A 20,688-nucleotide genomic window follows, 5' to 3' on the forward strand; every position below is an offset into this window, starting at 1 on the left:
TTATATTCAAAACCCTTAATTTTGAACATTCTGCTTTAAACATATTAAGTTTTTTTGTTTTGTTTTGTTTTGTTTGTTTGTTTGTTTTGAGATGGAGTCTCCTCTGTCTCCTGGAGTGCAGTGGTGCCATCATAACTTACTACAGCCACAACCTCCCTGGCTCAATTAATCCTCCCACCTCAGCCTCCCAAACAGCTGGGACTACAGGTGTGTGCATCACACCTAGCAATTTTTTTTATTTTTTTGTAGAGAAAGGGTTTTGCCATATTGCCCTGGCTGGTCTTGAACTCCTGGGCTCAAGCAATCTGCCCACATTGGCTTCCCAAAGGGCTGGGATTAGAGGTGTGAGCCACCAGGCCCAGTGCACATGAACATACGAAGTTTCTAACAATAGAATATGTTACAAGTGTGGATCTTTGTTAGAAGTGTTGTTTAACAATTAGATTACTGTCATAATTGTCATCTCCACTAGATGGCATTCTCCTTTCTACTTTGGTTTTTTGTTGTTTTTTTGTTTTGTTTTGTTTTTGAGTAGGAGTTTCGCTCTTGTTGCCCAGGCTGGAGTGCAATGGCGCAATCTCGGCTCACTGCAACCTCTGCCTCCCGCGTTCAAGCCATTCTCCTGCCTCAGCCTCCCGAGTAGCTGGGATTACAGGCACATGCCACGTCGCTCAGCTAATTTTTGTATTTTTAGTAGAGATGGAGTTTCACCATGTTGGCCAGGATGGTCTTGATCTCCTGACCTCGTTATCTGCCCACCTCAGCCTCCCAAAGTGCTGGGATTACAGGCGTGAGCCACCTCGCCCAGCCTCTACTTTGGTTTTTTAAGATCTTTTAATTTTTTTCAGTAGTTCTCAAAACATTTAGGTTTCTTTACACAATTAAAAATTGAGGATCAGAGTTTTTGTTCATTTTGGTTTTATCTATTGATGTTTACTATTTTATAAGTTAAAACTGAGAAAATTTTAAATTATTTATTTTAAAATAACAAACCTGGGCCGGCCACAGTGACTCGTGCCTGTAATCCCAGCACTTTGGGAGGCCGAGGTGGGCAGATTGGTTGAGCCCAGGAGTTTGAGACCAACCTGGGCTATGTGATAAAACCCCATTTCTATAAAAAAATACAAAAATTAGCCGGGTTTGGCGCTGCATGCCTCTAGTCCCAGCTACTCGAGAGGCTGAGGTGGGAGGATCACTTGAGCCTGGGAGGTAGAGGTTGCAGTGAGCTGTGATCTTGTCACTGCACTCCAGCCTGGGTGACAGACTGAGACCTTGTCTCAAACAAACCTATTACATATTAACATCAATAACATTTTTAGAAAAAGTATTTCCAAAAAGTTAATGCAAAGAGTGGCACTGTGTCACCATTTTACAAATCTCTTTAATGTCTGGCTTAATAGAATATGGCTGGGTACATGTAACTGCTTTTGTATTCAGGTAATTATACGTATTCTTCTTTGATACTTCATCAAAACTCAACAGGTAATAGTTTCCTTGAAAGGTTAGTTACATCATGGAATGCAAAGCCTTACCAGTGAGCTCTGCATTCTGCTTCCCTAAAATCCACTGGTCTGTCTTGCCCTTTGAATGGATCTTTTACCCATACATGATTTTATATCATCAGGCACTGGTGATTTGAAAATTGATGATTTACTGAGTTATGCAGATCTAAATGTTGACACATTTTGTTCTGTGGTATCAAAAAAGTAGTATTTATTAGTGACATCACTGATCTCATCAGAAAATCATTAAATGTTAGAAACCTTTTAGCAAGCCCACAATAAGGAGCAACACATTTTTCAAGATAATGTGTTTCTAATAATTTTTGTTTGAAAGCATGAATTTATCATTTTCAATATGTGCTATCAGAGCTTTCCTTGAAGTAACAGGCTTTGGTCTTGAGAAAATGTCTGCCAAATACCCAAGTCCAGAGAACTAGTTTGTTTGTCATTCTTTCAAATAAAAATGGTGTTTCCTGAAGAAAACTGCCAGTTCAACTGGTGACTCAAATAATCACAAACGGTAGTCCATCCTTTTCCGTGGCTTCAGTAACCTGAGGTCAGCTGCAGTCTGAAAATATTACATGCAGTAAGCTATTTTGAGAGAGAGTTCACATTCGCATAGCTTTTATTACAGTATATCATTCTAATTGTTGTTAATCTCTTACTAGTTTATAAATTAAACTTTATCATAGGTACGTATGTATAGGAAAAAAATATGGTATGTATAGGTCTCAGTACTATCAGAGGTTCAAGGCATCTACTGGGAATCTTGGAACGTATACCCCAGGGATAAGGGGGCATTGCTATGTGTGCTTTTCCCTGAGACATTTATCTGACTTTGTTATGCAGCAGAAGTATTTATGCATGCCTCTCATGTCATTGCCCAAAATATTAAAGAGATGTATATTCAAATGTCAAGATGTCATAAAACTAATCATTTTTACTGTCCTGGCAGGACATTTTTTTTTTTTTTTTTTTTTGAGACACTCACTCTGTTGCCCAAGCTGGAGTGCAGTGGCACAGTCTTGGCTCACTGCAACCTCTGCCTTCCAGGTTCAAGTGATTCTCCTGCCTCAGCCTCCCAAAGTGCTGGGATTACAGACGTGAGCCACCACGCCCGGCTTATGGCCGACCATTCTTAAGTGAAACTGGCTTTTTTTTTTTTTTTTTTGAAACGAAGTCTCGCTCTGTCACCCAGGCTGGAGTGCAGTGGTGCAATCTCAGCTCACTGCAGCCTTCACCTCCCAGTTCAAGCTATTCTCCTACCTCAGCCTCCCGAGTAGCTGGGATTACAGGCGTGCACCACCATGCCTGACTAATTTTTGTATTTTTTTTTTTGTTTCGTCGACTTGGGGTTTCACCATGTTGGTGAGGCAGGTCTCGAACTCCTGACCTCAAGTGATCCGCCCACCTCAGCCTCCCAAAGTGCTGGGGTTACAGGCATGGGAATCCCATGGGATTACACCCAGCCCCCCCCCCTTTTTTTTTTTTTTTTAATCAAACGGCTACAGTTTAGTGCTGCCACCTCAATTTGTTCTAAAGGCTAGCAGTTTACCCACCATTGCTTGTGCAAAAGTCAACACGATGAAAAAGACAAATAATGACTTAAAACAGTTTTGACTTTGTAGACCCCTTAGAAAAACTACTATTATTCTAAAACAGAAATCATGGGTCAGTGATTCAGTAGTTGTTTGAGAACTGTTTTTATTGCTCTGAAAATGTCCGTTAAGTTGTTAGCCTTATGGAGTCTTGAGCCACGTTGAGGGTGGGTTAGTATTCAGAGTAAGATGATTCAGCCCTGGCATGGTGGGGAGGAGTTCAAGCTCTGGAATGAGACTGGGGTTTTCTTGGGGAAGTCCTTTAACCTCAGTTTTTCTCATCGCAAAAATAATCATCATAATAAAATCTGCCTCATTCATTTTAAGGTTCAACTAAGTAAAAGTAAAATGCAGTTGTCCCTCACTATCTGTGGGGATCCCAGGACCCCCTCCTCAGATGCTCAAGTTTCTGATATAAAATGGTGTAGCATTTGCATTTAGCCTTGGGAATCCTTCTGGATACTTTAAATCATCTTATGATACTTGATACAATGTAAATGCTGTGTAACTAGTTGTTAGATTGTGTTGTTTAGGGAATAATGACAAGCAAAAAAGTCTGACATATTCAACACAGACACAATTTAAAACACACACACACACACACATTTTCAACTGGAGGTGAGTTTTGGCCATGGATTCGGAACCACAGATCCAGAGGGCCTGCTGTACTCGGCTCAGTATGTCTTGTGTGTGTTTGTTCAGTAGCATTGGCTGAACTGACCATCACTTCCAGTTCCACCTGTGCATACTTCCCAGGCTGGTCATACATGTTGTCGGCCTGTTTTGGAAGAGCAGATTCCATGTTTTAAACTGGAGTGCTCTCAGAAGAGCAGTCGTAAAGGTGAGGGGACTCAAAAGCACCATCACCTGAGGGAAAGGTAGAGCTGGAAGACAGAAGACTCAGAAGAGCCGGGGCTGCGCTCTGGTGTTTGAAGGTCTGCTGAGGGAAAGGCTAAGGCAGCCTGAGGCAGACCTGAAGCCGCGCGCAGAATTCCACAGAAGTTTACCTTCACATAACGAAGGACCTTTTGTGATCTCCGGCCAAAAGTGGGTTGAGCTGTTTCGTAAGGTAGTGAGCTCCCTGTTTCTAGAGGTTTTTCAGGCAAGTTTGTTTTTTTGAGACGGAGTCTCGCTCTGTCGCCCAGGCTGGAGTGCAGTGGCTCGATCTCGGCTCCCTGCAAGCTCCACCTCCCAGGTTCACGCCATTCTCCTACCTCAGCCTCCCGAGTAGTACCTGGGACTACAGGCGTCTGCCACCACACCCGGCTAATTTTTTGTATTTTTAATAGAGACGGGGTTTCACCGTGTTAGCCAGGATGGTCTCGATCTCCTGACCTCGTGATCCGCCTGCCTCGGCCTCCCAAAGTGCTGGGATTACAGGTGTGAGCCACCACACCCGGCCTCCAGGCAAGTTTTAAGAAACGACTTGTCATCAACATCATAAAATCTGTTGGTAGAGGTTGGATTAAACTCCAGGGAGTTCCCTGGGAACCCCCTAGGAAAGGACTTGGGCATTATACATAAGGAAAGTTGAGTATTCTCTGACTTTATTATCTGATGACTTTAAAATATGCACAGACTGGAATTGCCCTGGTTTTTATTGCTCTGATGTTTGGGGTTACCTGTGAGCACAGAGTCCCATGTTTGGGAGCATAAGAACTAACTCTGGCCCACCTGGGCAGGGAGCCTTGGTCCTGTCCTTTAGGTTGGGGCAGCAGGGATTGGGCTCTGCGGGTGCTGAGTTTGCCCCAAACTAGTGAACAGGAAATTGGAGAAGGAGGCTGGGCGTTGCATAGGAAACAAGCTTTGTTTCCTATGTTCCATTATTTTTTTGTCTCTAACTTCAAGTTTCTGATCTTGTCTCTTCAGTAAGCAGCAAATTAACAGGAGGTGGCGCTGCTGTTCTGGAAAAAGAGCAGAAGTGACAGTCCTGGGGCCAGCACCTCACTCCAGGAAAGGAGTGCCTGGTGGCTGAAGTGTTTCCTCACCCTGTTTACCTTTGGCACCCGAGCATCCCTTTTGCCACTCTCCTTTGTCCATTTTTACCTCGGTTGCTCTGGACGGTTTCCCTTGTTTATTTTTTTCTCCACTCCTACAGTTCCTGTGGATGAAGCTGTTTCCACTCGCTCACTGTCCCTGACACACCCTTCCTTTGAAAACAAACATGGGGGTTGAGAGCCTGGAGCAAGAAAGATGGAGCAGCCTATTGCCAGCTAACTGGGAGGGACTGGGATCGCCAGCCTCCCTGAGGGGCTGATCTAGGAAAAGATCTAGATCTCACGCTCTGATCTAGGAAAAGAATCCTCCCGGCCCAGGGGTGCACATCTGTGAAAACAAAATTCCGTCTTCTGGGTCAAGGAGGTGGCATCAGGTGGGGGTTGGGGGGAATTGTTCTGGCATTTTTTAAAAAGGCGTGTATAACCCCAGTTAAGAGAAGACATTTTTAAAATTCTTAGATCCCTAAAGTAGTACTAAAATGTGGAGTTCACAAACAATTTAGAGCCGGTCTGGTGGACTTGTGGTCCGAAGACCTGGGTTGTGCCCTGGCCTGGCTTCCCTCTGGCTGTGGAACCACAGGCCTATAACTTAAGCTTCACTTGGCTCCATTTGGGCAGTCAGGGCTGTGAGATCCCATTTGCAAGGTGGTTGTGACTGCGGCATGAGAGAATGTACATGAAGATGCTTTTCGCAGTATACAATGCACTTGTTAGCAGTGCTTGGCCTTTTCGGTGTAACTAAGTCTGATTATACGCCCTTATCCTGTAGGTTAGAAGGCGCCACGATTTCTCGGCTCACTGCCCTTCATGTCTCCATAGTTTTTCACAGACCTCCGGAACCAAAAGAAATGCCTAATGGCTGAGTGTGGTAGCTCACGCCTGTAATCCCAGCACTTGGGGATGCCCGAGGCAGGAGAATTGCTTGAGCACAGGAGTTTGAGACCAGCCTGGGCAACATGGTGAAACCCGTCTCTACAGAAACTACAAAAGTTAACCAGGCATGGTGGTGTGTGCCTGTAGTCCCAGCTACTTGGGAGGCTGAGATGGGAGGATCATTTGATCCTGGGAGGCAGAGGTTGCTGTGAGCCGAGATCTGCATCACTGCACTCCAGCCTGGGCAGCAAACCAAGACCCTGTCTGAAAAAAAGAAGAAAAAATGCCTAACGAATGGTTCTGTTTCTTACGTCATTAGCTTCAGACAGTAAGTATTACTGTCCTCACAATTCAGTAGCTGCTTAAAAAAATAATATGTGTAAGTGTGTGTGGTATGTGACATGTGGAGTAAGGCTGTGTTTCCTGTAACAGCTTTGTTAAATATTCTGTGGCACCTTTGTGAGTTTGCTGGGTTACCCCAGGTAGCAGTTTGGGAACTGGCAGTAGATTGTCTTAGAGTTCTAGAGTGGGGGCCTTGACAAGTCCTCACTTAGCCTCCGCTGGAGGCCCAGCCGGGTGAGTGGTTCTCTGCCTCAGTGGCTGTTCATACCCATCCTGAAGAAGACCAGGTCTCCCAGTTGACGGGAGTTACTGACTCACAGTCTAGACGAGGATTTGTATTGGGCAGAGCTGACTCGGTAATTCCCTCACCCACTCTCCTCTCAACTCCTTCCCACTGTCCTTGCATTACTCCTGATCTTTTGAAGTACCAGAATCAAATATCTGAAAACTGCCTAAGGGGCTAATCTCCCAGGAATTTGTTGTTGACTGCTGATTATAGGAAGAACTTTGAGGAGCCTGCCAGCAATTGCATGCGGGCAGCACTGCAGGTTGAAATCTTACATTCTTTTTATTGAACACAGACCCAGAACATGGGCAGCTTCTGCAGGATTGCTGCAGAGCACAAGTGTTTCCCATCTGGGCTCCTGGTATATTTGCTGCCCTTCCAGGACTCTGGGATCTGAAAGGAAGATGCTGTTGCTTTTCATAAACAAGCAGCAAAGGGTTGCATTCCTCCTGATATTGAAGAATATTTAGGAGGGTATGTGATGTGGTATGAGATAGGAGCCCTGAGTCCTTTTGCAGCATTGCAAACAGGTTGTTTGTGTGCCTTTGTTGATGCACTACTGGAGAGCCCTGACAACTGAGAATTACTCTTCAGAACGAAAGAGCAAACTTGAGCTCTCAGAGCTTAAGCTTGGACTTTTTTTTTTAATGGACAGTTATTTTTTATAAAAATATAAAATGTTTTTACATTGTGTTTATTTTTATTTTTGTCAAATTATTGTAGCAAGATTGAGTATTTTGCGAAAGGAAAAAAAATCACCTAATCCCATGATGCTAACCGTATGACCATTTTTTTTTTTTTTTTTTTTTGAAACGGAGTTTCACTCTTGTTGCCCAGGCTGGAGTGCAATGGCATGATCTCGGCTCACTGCAACCTCCACCTCCTTGGTTCAAGCGATTCTCCTGCCTCAGCCTCCCGAGTAGCTGGGATTACAGGTGTGCACCACCACACCCGACTAATTTTGTATTTTTCAGTAGAGATGGGGTTTCTCCATGTTGGTCAGGCTGGTCTTGAACTCCTGACCTCAGGTGATACACCTGCCTCAGCCTCCCAAAGTGCTGGGATTACAAGCGTGAGCTGGGATTACGGGTGCAAGCCACCGCACCTGGCCTCATACAGCCATTTTTATTCTTCTTTTATGTTTGCCTATAATAACATATGTTTTGCATCCAGCTTTGTCTCTATCTATATATAAACATTTTCAGTGTTGCTGTACTGTATAATTATAATAGCAATATGACACAAACGAATAGTTAAAAACGAACACTGAAGAATTGTATGGCATATGAGGCCGGGTGCGGTGGCTCATGCCTGTAATCCCAGCACTGTGGGAGGCCAAGGCGGGCGAATCACGAGGTCAGGAGATGAAGACCATCCTGGCCAACATAGTGAAACCCCCGTCTCTACTAAAAATACAAAAATTAGCCGGGCGTGGTGGCACGTGCCTGTAATCCCAGCTACTCAGGAGGCTGAGGCAGGAGAATCACTTGAACCAGGGAGTCGGAGGTTGCGGTAAGCCAAGATCACGGCACTGCACTCTAGCCTGGTAACAGAGTGAGACTTCGTCTCAAAAAAAAAAAGAATTGTATGGTATATGAGTTACATCTCATTAAAGCTGCTGTAAGAAAAATTTTTTTTTTTTTTTTTTTGATACAGAGTCTCACTCTGTCGCCCAAGCTGGAGTGCAGTGGTGCGATCTCAGCTCACTGCAACCTCCCTCCTGGGGTTCAAGCAATTCTCCTGCCTCAGCCTCCCCAATAGCTGGGACTACAGGTGCACACCACCATGCCTGGCCAATTTTTGTATTTGTTTAGTAGAGCTAGGATTTCACCATGTTGGCCAAGCAGCTGGTCTCGGACTCCTGACCTCAAATGATCTGCCTGCCTCAGCCTCCTAAAGTGCTGGGATTACAAGCATGAACCATGGTGTCTGGTAAAAAATAATAATAATAATAATTTTTAAAATATTCCAAATGGAGATTTTTTTAAAAACCCATTGAGATCTACCAACTTTTGTTCTAGTAGTGACACCAATCATTAGCCCCACAGATTTTCACATAATTTCCCTCATTCTCATATTTTCTTCAGCTATATAAGTTAAATCCAGAAATAAGCATGTTACACTAGCAAAATCTGAATCGGTTTTTATAATTGAATGCTATGTCTGCAGTTTCCCTCTAATGAAGTTCTCTGATGAACAGGACATGGGCCGTGTTCTTTACTTGGGTCAGAAGGAATAACTCATTCTTTAAGCTCGTGTTCTTATTGGAAGTCCACATGATTGTTCCCCCAGGAAGGGAGAAGAGCTGGGTAGAGTTCAGGATTTGGTAGCATTTTTTCTGTGAGTCCCCAGGAAGTCTCTAGGCTAAGGACAGGGTGGTAGCACCCACGGTTTGTGTGATTAAGCCTGCAGGACCAACCCTTTCAAACAAGTTAACTCAGATGTGACTCACTGGGGCCCCATGGACTCTAGAGCTGTTTCCCCTGATCGTCATAGCTGAAAGATAATAATTCTGGCTGTCTTCCCTGAAGTCCAGGGTTTTAATACCTGCTTCACTCTGACCTGCTAGAGAATCATTCCTGGAGAGGTGCTTTTCCTTCTTGGTCTTCACTGTTGGCTTACCCAGTGGTTGAACCAACAGCTTCCTAGAAACCGCTACCCTTTGCAGCCTCTTAGTCTAGAGGAAAAAGGTGGGAAGTTGGGAATAACTGGATAACTGGGCTTTTGAGCCAAACAGATTTGGCCTTGAGTTTCAACATTGCCATTTATTGGGTAAGCTGCTTCATTGTGTTTTACCTCAGTTTACTCGTGTGCAAAATGGAAATAATAATGTCTGCGTCATAGGGTTATTGTGAGACTTGAATAGTGTAGGTTAGCTTGTAGTGGGTTCTACGTTTAGGGTGTCACGTGGGGTGCTATGTGAGTGAGTATATGCTTCATTCTTCCATCCTGTTTTATTAGTCCACCTGCCCCTATGTTCTATCTCCCATACCCTGTAATCTTTTGAGTGCTGATTAGAAGGGAACAAAATTACAGTATGACTCACCCAGGACCAGAGAAGGAAATGGCCCTTGGCCGTTGCTGGTTTGTGAGCCATCCACCACCCTTCTCTTGGAAGTTGTAATGCGGGCCTTGAACTATTGAGAATGCCCAAGCCTACGTAGCATTTGGCACTTCCCTGCGCTCAACACGATGGATGGTCTTCTTTAGGCTTTTCCTCAACAACACTAGGGTTGCCTTGCACAGCTGGGAGACATGGAATTTCCAGAAGCTCGTGGAGTGGCCATGCTGGGGAGAATCTACCCCAACCTGAGGTCTAGGGTTCTGGGGGTTCTAGGGGCCTGCTGGGTGGTAACCGGATCTGAGCAGGAGTCAGAAAGGCAGGCAGGCCATGAAAGTCACTCTTTGATTGTCGCAAGGGAAGGAAATCCAAGCCTGCTTTGGCTTTGTCCTGCCACCTTCCAAGGAAGGCCTCACTACATCATAAGCTGAACACTGCTAGTAGAAGCGCTGGTAGTTGTTGGAAGTTGTGATCTCATGCAAAGGGGAACAATGACCATTATTCTCTCTTTGACCCCTCCCTGGCTCCGTTGCACTGCCAGAGGGGCCTTCTTGATGGCAGCTGATCCAAGTAACCTGAAGCGGAGACTCCCAGAAGCCCCACCTCACTCCTGTGGTTCCGCAGCCCACAGGGAGCCACCGCGTGTCTGGTCCACCTTCCCATCTGCCGTGCAAGCCCCAACATACCTCCTTCCCTTCGGGCCAGATGCCATGGATTGCTAACTGAGGTGTGGCTGGGCCCCTCCTTCCCCATCTGGGACTCATCTTTTTGAAATTATATGATGCAGAGAACTGCCTGTCCTTAGGGATCCAGCACTTCTGACCTTCGTTCTGTATTTTCATCCATGTCTCCTGAAATGCTGCTGTGTGATTTCTGGGTTCGATAGGATTTTGCTCATTTCTATTCCTAACTTTGGAATTAGGTAAATATTTTCTGGGCTGTGCTTTAAAGATGCTTGCCTTCTTTTTGGCCCTCTAAGTAACTCAGTCCCCTTCCTACCAGTGTCGATGATGACCAGTTTGCATTTCTGCCACCCTGACTTTCAGGGACTGCGAGTATATTTGCCTGAGATGTTGATGTAACTAACTCCTCAGCTTGTTGGCCAGCCTCTCAGATGGAATGCTTTTGTAATTTGCTAGCCATGTAGAGTTGTGTGCCTTCCAGACTTGCATTCTCAGCCTCACAAAGCTGTCTCTTTTGTCCTTGTCTGGCTCCAGGCTCCCCTCAACCCCCCAAATATATCAACCTAAAGCACAGAGATACCGTTCTTGTGGGAAGCCTTGAAGGGAAAAAGCCTGTCCTGGCCTCACCACCAAGGGCTTGACTCAGATCCTTGGTGTGAGGCAACCTCTGGACCTAGATACACCCATTCCTGACACTGGGGATAAGACAGAAAGGGAATGGCCCTCTCTGACCATCTTCTGTAACTTTCAAGAAACCAAAAATCTTGAAGTGTCTTGAATCAAATGTAGATTGCACTTGGAATAGTCAGATAACAAAAGTCTCCCCTTGGAAATAGCTCCCTGCGTTTACATTGAAGTCTAATTGGTTGTAACATGTTCCATGTAACAACATCAGGAGCCATGCTGAGCAACGTGGGCTTTGTAAATTTAGCCAGATTTTTCAAATGGAGAAACTGTTTCCCTTCCTCCTCCCTACCTTGTCTTCAGTCTACAAGGCCAATTCTATAGCCGGCTTGATAAGTCTTGGCAAACTCCTGTTTCACCCATTCCTATAGAAACCCTCTGTGGTTGGGGCCGGGCGCAGTGGCTCACGCCTGTAATCGCAGCACTTTGGGAGGCCGAGGCAGGCAGATCATGAGGTCAGGAGATCGAGACTATCCTGGCTAACAAGGTGAAACCCCGTCTCTACTAAAAATACAAAAATTAGCCAGGCGTGGTGGCGGGCGCCTGTAGTCCCAGCTACTCTGGAGGCTGAGGCAGGAGAATGGCGTGAACCCGGGAGGCGGAGCTTGCAGTGAGCCGAGATTGCGCCACTGCACTCCAGCCTGGGCAACAGAGCGGGACGCCGTCTCAGAAAAAAAAAAAAAAAAAGAAAGAAAAAAAGAAACCTTCTGTGGTTGGAAGCAGCCTTCCCGTCAGCAAGCGGTCTAAGCAAAGGCAACCCCAATGTGTCCCAAAGGGCCCCACCAACTTCCGCCCATTTTTCTGATAAATTGAGTGTTTCCATTCCCAGGCAGGCAGTGCGCCCACGGCAGTGGCTCAGTCCTGGCCGACAGGATACAACTAAAGGAAATGTGCTAGCAGTGGGCTTTCTCCAGGGCTCTCCAGTGGGGGTGGCTGGCATCTGGCCCCTGGGGTGGGATGTTCCCATGCAGCATTGGGTTTGGAGGCTTTGCTGAGCTGTTGACAGCTCTCACTCCTAGCCCCCAACCATGTCTCTGTCAAACCAACATCATTTTATTCTGGAACTTAGAGGTATTTTATAAAGATAATCCAGCATTGTTGCTTTCTTGGCAACCTGAAGTGACTCACACTGATCTCAGAAAACCTTGTTTTGACTATTACTTTGATGCCCCCACAAGAGGGTTTCTGGAGGATGGCATAGCAGTTGTTCTGAAGCAGCCGTATTGCCTGATGGTTAAGAGCACAGTTTCGTGGGACTGTTGTGAAAAATGGGATTCTTAATTGAAGAGCTTAGCATAATATCTAAACTTATTCCCCTAGATCGAGTTTTCATATTTTATCCTCAATGCTTGGCCCATTGCTTGGTGTATAAATCATGCTCAGTAAATTATCTGTGGAAAAAATAAATGAATTAACTATACAGTAATTCTTTTTGTCTTAGGGTTTAGGAGCATTAGGTCCAGTGTTCAGAAAGAGGATTCAGGGCCAGATGTGGTGGCTCACACCTGTAATTCCAGCATTTTGGGAGGCTGTGGCAGGAGGATTGCTTGAGCCTACGAGTTCAAGACCAGCCTGGGCAACATAGTGAGACCCCATCTCTACAAAAAATTTAAAAATTAGCCAGCCATGGTGGTGCATGCCTGTAATCCCAGCTACTTGGGAGGCTGAGGCAAGAGAATTGCTTGAGCCCAGGAGGTCAAGGCTGCAATGAGCTATGATTGCGCCAGTGTACTCCAGCCTGTGTGACAGAGTGAGACCCTGTCTCAGAAAAAAAAAAAAAAAAAAAAAAAAAGATGATGCGGAAAGATGAACAAAGAATTGGAAAGAATTCGGTTTGAAATTTTTTTGTAATTCCGCATTGGTGTCCCCTCCCCACCTTCTCCTGCCCCTTGGCAGAATTTTATTGCAAGCCTAGCCCTTTTGTTAGCTGCTCTTCTGCTGCCTGTCCGTCTGACATTTCTAGTGAATCTACACATGAAACTCACTGTGGAGTTGACCAGGCTGGGAGTCTGAAGTTAAAACATAACAGCTGAAGGTAGGTGTGGAAACTAAACTTCACAGAAGACAAACTAACAGTGTTTGATGTGTGTGTATGTGTGTGTGTGTGTGTGAGAGAGAGAGAGAGAGGTCAGTGCTTGAGCACCTTCTGTGGGCCGGTCTGACTGTTAGAGGTGGTGATTTTTGTGAGTACCCAGAGTAGAGTAGTTTGTCTTCATCGGCCAGGTAGGCATGAGCGTAGAGGAAGGCTTCCCTGGGCTGGGCTGAGGCCTACACGGGGCTTTCTAGGCAGGAGTGGGGAGAAGGCGATTTCAGGGAGCAGGCATTGCAAAGATCCTGGGTGCAGAAAGGGGAGGAAGAGGCTGAAATGGCCAGCAGGGAATCCTCAAGGCTCGTGGGCCACAGTGAGGATCTGTTTTTAAGGAGCTATTGTGCTCGTGAAGTGAGATCTCATCAGGCCATGGGCTGTCCCAGGTCTGAGAGAATAAAGGTTTGAAAGGAGTCATTTTACTAATCTGCCTCCCTAGCTGCCACATACTTGTAAGATGCACGATTACATTGTCCAACAGGAAACCCCCAGTCTGTAGCATTCTTGCCCGTGGCCTCGGGGCTGGCTGCCCTGTGCCCCTGTTCAGAGTGCTTTCTCTGTGCCCGCTGCTCCAGAAGCTGGAAAGAAAACGTGACATTTAGATTTGGCGGGATCTAGATGCTGGCGGCTGCCTTTGTGGAACTCAAGTTTGACACTGGAGCTTTGTGGGGCCGGTTCCAGGAAGGATTGAGGAAGCATTGTTGGCTGTAAATAAACCTCCATTCTCTTTCTCAGGACTTAGTACTTCTCTGCTGAGTAAATCCTCCCAGCTCAAATGGCAGCTTGTCCAGTTTCGTGGGTCTATATTGTTGTTACCTTCCTGCGCTCCAGTCAGCTTCATCAGTGGCTGGACTTTTGTATTCTCTGCAGGAGGAACCATATTCCAGGTTCTGTAATTCTTGAGAACCCAGCCCCTGCCACTGACCTACAGTTGCATCTTCCAAGTCTCAGTCACAGTTGGTTAAGAAACCAAATTGGCAGGTTGAGATCACTATTCTTCTCCAGGCATAGCCCCCAGCCTGCCGCAGCTGCCTCCTGCTCTGGTTGTTGGGCCTTTAGTCTCAGGTGGGGTCTGGGTGGATGAGGGGTGCAGGCAGAGGAGGAGACCTTGGCTCAGATTGGTGTCCTCCACCAGCTCAGCGTTTAAACCATACTTCCTCTTTCCTCCTTTCTGTTTTCTAACTTGGCTTTTGTTTTTGTCTTTTTGTTTTTCCTTGTATCTTTTTTTTTTTTTTTTTGGAGACGATCTTTCTCTTTCAGGCTGGAGTGGAGTGGTGCAATCTAGGCTCACTGCAACCTCCACCTCTCAAGTAGTTGGGATTACAGGCATATGCACCACCATGCCCGGCTAATTTTTGTATTTTTAGTGGAGAGGAAGTTTTACCATGTTGTCCAGGCTGGTCTCAAACTCCTGGCCTCAAGTGATCTGCCCACCTCAGCCTCCCAACGCGCCCAGCCTGTTTTTCCTTGTGTCTTGATTGGAATTGAATGAGGGGGCTGAAGAGGTGGGCCTCTTCAGAAGCAGCCTTCCTTTCCTAGGTGAGGCGCTTTGTTTTCACCTTCCTTAGGAACTGGGTGAAAAGCCTTCAGCCTGTTCTGGCTGTGTGTTGTTGCTCATGTCTCTGTGTGTTGTTGCTCATGTCTCTGGGCTGCGGGTTCCATGCCCTCTGGCTAATGTAGACAGATGCCTGGTGACTAGACATCCAGGTGAGTTCATTACTTTGACCAACTGAGAATTTCTACCTGGAGGCCAGTGGGTGGATTCATACGAGTCAAGATGTGTTTCCTGTGCATTTCGAAACGCTGCTGGCGGGGAAGAGATGAACAGTGCTTTCTTGTTGCTTTTTACTTGTATCCTCACAGCCCTTCTTTCCGCTTCCTGCCTCTTTAAGGGCATAGTGAGAATCTCCCCCTAGAGGAGGTGGTATAACACCAGTGCCTTGAACAACTGGCAGTTTAATAATTGAGCCTTTCTTCTGTCTCCTTAATTCTGTCATTTAAAATATTTCAGTGGGAGAGAGGTGACTTCTACCAATTAAAATATTTCAATGGGAGGGAGGTGAGGATTGAAAAATTACCTACTGGGTACAATGTTCACTTTCTGGGTGATGGGTACACTGGGAGCCCAAACCTTACTTATCATTACACAATATATCCATGTAACAGACCTGTACATATACCACCAAATCTAAAATAAAATACTTTTTTTTTTATTATAAAATAAATCGTTCATCACATGTTTTTTCTGACACGTGGCTGGCTTCCATGATAACTGTCATGGGTGCTTGGTCCATTTTTCATACTACATACATGCTATCTGAGACATGACTGGTAAGAGGGCATCTCTTTAGGCCTGTCCTCCCTGTGGTGGAGGTCGTTATAGAGGCATATCGTTACTGTTTGAATAGAGGTCACTTTTATTGGATGAAACTTGATTCAGTGGATGGTTGTGTGTAAATGGTACTAAAAAGCAGCTCTAGGGTATTTCAGGGTCTCCCTGTGTCACCCAGGCTGGAGTGCAGTGGCATGATCATAGCTCACTGCAGCTTTGACCTCCCAGACTCAGGTGATCTCGCCTCAGCCTCCCAAGTAGCTAGGACTACAGGCTGGTCTCAAACTCCTGGACTCAAGCAGTCGGGCCCACCTCAGCCTCTCAAAATGCTGGGATTACAGGCGTGAGCCACTGCGCCTGACCAAGTGGGGACTGTAGGATCCAGAGAACTTAGGTTGTTGTCTTTCTTCTTCAGGAGAAGCTCGGCACAGTGACAGAGGCACCCAGGGCTCAGCAAGCTCATGGCCCAGCTTGTTGGACTCAGAGGGCAGAAGAATCACATTCTAAACATGACAAGGTATAGCCAGCAGGAGGCAGATTCCCAGCTTGATTCTCCAGAGCCTTGTAGGTCCCAAGGGCGCCTATGACACCAATGGGAATCTGAACCAACACAGACTCCGCAGTCTTCTTGGGAGACCCTAGTGGAGCAGCGCTGGCCTCCGCCTGAGCGTGCATGCTTATATGGCTTCTGAGCTGGCCAGGCTACTTCATGCATTTGGTTTAATGGGTTCTCGTAAGGCAGGAGAATCTTCCTGAACTTGGAGTTGGGTCTGTGGTCCATCGGTCAGCACTTTGTTCAGAGGCACTGAGGGTGGGAAGGCCCGTGGAGCTGGATTCTGCTGCTGGGAAGTTGGGTGGGCCATGTTTCTGGGCCTCAGGTTCAGGACTGAATGAGAGTCCTCTTGTTGCGAGTTGAGGGTGTACTCTGGGCATGCCGTGCCCTTTTTTTGTACTAAGAGGGTAGAAGAGCAAAGACCAGACTAGTTGGCAAATTGGAACCCAACTACCCAGTTTATTTATTTCTTAGGCATAGAAGGAATAATTTAGGGGGAACTGAAGAGCCAAGCTAAAGGAAAAAACTAAAATAAAGGGATAAAATACTTCCTGTGATTTTTGCCCCATCATCTCTTTTCTTCCAGAGACGTGACTCAACAACCTCAGCTGAGCCTGACAGCACACACACCCCACACACCTTTCCATCTCCAGGGTCACAAAAGCCACAAGAAGCCACGGGGAGGCTCCTGGCCTCTTACTTTACCTAAGGAGCCCCTGAAGTGGCAAGTGTGTTTCCCTTTGAAGAGCCGTTGCATGTTTGGTGACTAACTTCCTGTGGCTTTGGGGTAGACATGTTAGACTCCTCGTGTGGGTATTGGGCCTCTGCAGTTGAGTCCATGAGAAGGGGTGGGTGTGGTATGGTGCGGAGCCTTGGGAAAGGGTGAGTGGGGGCTGGAGGGAGAGTTAACGAATGGTCAGTCCCTGTATGATCAGCCAGCTGGCGGGTGGGGGAGGAGCTGATGTTTTCCTACAATCAGCACCCAGAAAGCTGTTCTCTAGAGGGAAAATGTGAGGGCATTTTACAGTCCCATGTATTGTTACTAACACTCTTGAACACTGGTTTCCTGAGAGTCACTGCTACAAAGGGATTGTTGGTCCCCTAAGAGACTGGCAGTCTCTATAGGGCCGCTGATTTATGACTGCGGCAGTCTCTATAGAGCCGCTGATTTATGACTGCAACCTGAAGTTGGCGTGGCAGTCCTCCAGGCGCGCCTCCCTGCCCACTCCCATCCTCCTCTTTGCCCACCTGATTGGCAGGGGGCAGTGGCTTGAAGAGATGGGTTGCTAAGCAGCCTGGCCTGGACGTGGTGCCCTGCCAGGTTGAATGAATAGCTGCAGTGTTCTGAGGAATGGGGAATTTGGCCTGTCCCAGCATCAGGAGGGACTTTCTGGAAAGGGGGCTAAGACTGAGTCTAGGCTCAGTGTAGGGAACTGGGTGGGCTTCCTGGCACCTTCCTTTTGGAGCCGTGGTGTGGTGTGCCATGTCTGTGTAAGTGGAGCCTGCGGAGCTCTGCACCTGTCCTCGAAAAGGTCTTGTTGCAGGGTCTTCCTGTCTCATCTCCTCCCTCGCTCATCAGCGGGAAAAGACATGGGGTCCGACAACTTGCTGTGAACTCTGCTTCTGCTGTTTTGATGATTAGCACATGTGGCCCTTGAGATTGTTGATCTAACTGGGTTTGAGGGGCTGGGTGTCAGCAACCCAGAAATGGGGGAAACAGGTGTGTTCTTGCCATTTTACACTTGAGACAGTGGAGGCAAGGGAAGACTTGTGACAGAGGGCTTGGACCGTGGCTTTCTCAGCGTTGATTTTGGTTTAGATGAAACATTTCCTACGAAACAGTGAAATCCAGAAAACGTCTAAGAAGCCTTTGCTCTCAGGTTTCTGCAGGACATGTGGATGTAGCTGTCATGGGACGCTGTTTGCATTAGGGATTGGAGGAAGCTTTTCTTTGGAGGGAGTATAAAGCCAGTGTAGAGGGAGCTGAGAGCCAGAGAGAAGCTTCCTTGAGCTTGGGGTCTCTCTGGGATCCCCATTCTGCTGCTTATTAAAGGTTCGCTGCATGCTTGCTCTGAGGTTCCATGAGCTGCCCCTTTATCCTCATGATGAAGCCTCCCTTCTTTGAACTAAAAATAAGAAGAGTATCTTGTGAGCAGCTAGTCTGCATTTTCATCTCGGGAGTCTGCTGTTACAAAGCAGTCACCTCTTGCTTCCTTGGTACCAGCGGTAGAGGTGGTGATGTCTGGGCTGGCTGGGCCCTTGAGCTCTGCACTCCATTCAGGCAAGCTTCCTCAGACCCAGGGGAGAGCAATAGGCAGGGTATACGTTGCCCAGGTGGCCGCAGCAGGCTTGCTGGCGTGTGTTCTCCTAAGTGATGGTGGGTTTGGTCACTGAAAAGGCATGGAGGAGAGACAGGCGTGGGGCTCGGGAGCATCCGGCTGCTGCAATGTGGGAAGAAGAGGGTTCGGAGGCTCGGGGGTGCCAGAGGCCCCTGAAGCATCAGCTTACCCTTAGTGTTCCTGGCGGTGCTTTTACTTTTTCTCCTTCCTTAAAAATCCTGAGTGGTCTCAATGGAGAGTAGCTGGCTCAGGAGCCCCAGTCTTACCTCCTCGTATTTGTTTCTCTTTTGCAGGATAATACAGAAGCAGAAAAGCGAGACCCCCAGGAACTCGTGGGTGAGTATTGGGGGATCCTGGGGGCGCGTTTCTCAGCCTTGCCCCTAGCAGCCTGGCTTCCAGCCATGCCAAGGCCTGCCGCCCCACAGGGCTTCTGTGTGCTGTGAGCACCGTGGTCCCTTCGGCTCCCTCTCAGGGCTTTGGCATTTCCTAAGATGCCTGGGTGAGATGCCCCGGGAGCAGTTCTTCTTTGGAAATCATATTTGTGGTGTGTTTTAATGGGCTTTGGTCGGTTGCCAGCGCTGTCAAGAGGGAATTCAGGACCCCTCAGCTGGGAGCGTGTCTTGGTCTCTGCTTCCCCTAGTGCCCTGGGCTTGTCCTCTGTCTTTGCGACCCCTCCTCCCCCTCTCTGCTGGCATATGCATGCTGCTCAGGGAGTCAGCATGTGGCCTCTGCTGGCACTTTGCTCTGTCCCCAGGCAGCAACATGCCTCACAGCCCTGGAGTCTGGGGCTCTTTGTGATTTGGGAGGAGCAGGGACACTATGTTTCTGGAAAACAGCACATATCATCCAAGTCCTGTGCTAGCCCCAGCCTTTTAATCCTTTTAGAAAGCCCCCCAGCTCCTTTCACGTGGCTCCCAAAGCCCGACCGGGAGGAGTTCCCGGCATCTGAGTCAGAGCTCTTGGTGGGGTTGGCCCTCCCTCTCTGTGGCAGCCATTACCGGCTCTCCTGCCCGTCCCGCTGATCTTCACAAACAGGCTCCTGCCTCCTGCGGTCTTGCCTCAGTGGCTCACTGGCTCTAGCCCTAGGGGTTCTGAGCCCAGGGACCACCTGGAAGCGCTGCCCCAGTAGTCAGTCCTTCCCACCCAGGCTTCCTCCCAGTAGGGCCTTTCTGCTGGGAGTTCTGCTACAGAGCCTATTCTCCTTTTCCGGAACTAAAGGAGCTAGGAATCGTTCATTCTATTTGTCTTTTGAAGAAGGATTGGGTGGGAACACGGTAACGCTGAGCAGCCCAGACCCTCTGCAGGAGGGCCTTAATCCCTGGTTTCTCTGATGGAGTTTCAGTCTTTCAAATCCTATAAAAACCAGGATTTTCCTAAAACCTAGAGTTTGTTCTTTAGAAAGTGGCGCCGTAGGGGTGCAACATTTGGCTTTGAGGGCAGAGGAAGCAGAGTGCGCATCTGCTGGGAAGCCGATGGCCTGCCCTAAGGGGGCGATCCACCGGTCAGGTGTGGACGGGAGCCTTGGCCTCTTATCCCCGCCATCACCCGAGCCGACCCTGCTGTTTACTCTGAGAAACTACAAGGCCGGGGATCAGAGAGTAGCCTGTCACGTGCCGACGCAGAGATGCCCTTGCTCTTGCTGGTAGTGCTGGGCAGGCAGTGGAATGTGTGTGGGCATCAGCCATCTCAGCCCCCAGTCACTTCCAGAGCCAACTTGTCACTTTTTCTCCCTGTGCCACTTTTTGGAAATAGCTTTATTGAGGTCTAATTTACATAGAGTAAGACTTGCCAGTTTTAAGTGTGCCATTTTATGAATTTTGACAAATGTGTGTATAGTTGTGTTAGCCCCACCACAATTGTGATACAGAACTCACCCATCACTCCGAAATGTTCCCTTGTGCCCCGACCCTGTTACAGGTGATTCCCTCCCTCAGCCTCGGGCAAGCTGTGACCTACACTCTCCTCACTATAGCTTTGCCTTGTTTAGAATCTCCTATCAGTCAGGATCTCCCCACCCTGGCCTCACTGACACTTGGGGCTGGATGAGTCTTTGTTGTGGGGCTGTCCTGTGCTTTGCAGGATGTTTAGCAGTGTCCTTGGTCTCTACCCACTACATGCCAGAGGCACTCTCCCTCCCCCAGATGTGACAATGATCAGTGTCTCCAGACATTGCCAAATGTCCCCTTGGGGCAGAATCACCCCCAGTTGAGAACCAGGGACAGAAAGGGAACTGGCGTTTTTGTCTGGCTTCTTTCACTCAGCACGGTGCTTGCGAGGCTCATCCATGTAGCTGGGCATGTCCAGAGTTTCTTTTTGTAGCCAAGTAATATTTCACTGTAGGGATACACCACA

General features: G+C 47.5%; 1 protein-coding gene across 6 annotated transcripts in view; it reads left to right on the top strand.

Moving 5' to 3' along the window:
- Positions 1-20,688, top strand: part of SAP30BP (SAP30 binding protein) — a 39,155-nt gene that overhangs the window by 7,304 nt on the left and 11,163 nt on the right. For 3 of the 6 annotated variants that reach the window (XM_054455846.2, XM_054455847.2, XM_063657118.1), the window contains one exon: positions 18,630-18,672. In XM_054455846.2, the coding sequence (XP_054311821.1) occupies positions 18,630-18,672 (43 nt within the window). Of the gene's footprint in view, positions 1-15,853; positions 15,962-16,583; positions 16,726-18,629; positions 18,673-20,688 lie in introns of those variants that run through there. The other 3 variants (XM_054455839.2, XM_054455848.2, XM_054455849.2) reach the window with 2 other exon arrangements.

Source organism: Pongo pygmaeus, chromosome 19 (genome assembly GCF_028885625.2).
Source record: "Pongo pygmaeus isolate AG05252 chromosome 19, NHGRI_mPonPyg2-v2.0_pri, whole genome shotgun sequence".
Lineage (NCBI taxonomy): Eukaryota > Metazoa > Chordata > Mammalia > Primates > Hominidae > Pongo > Pongo pygmaeus.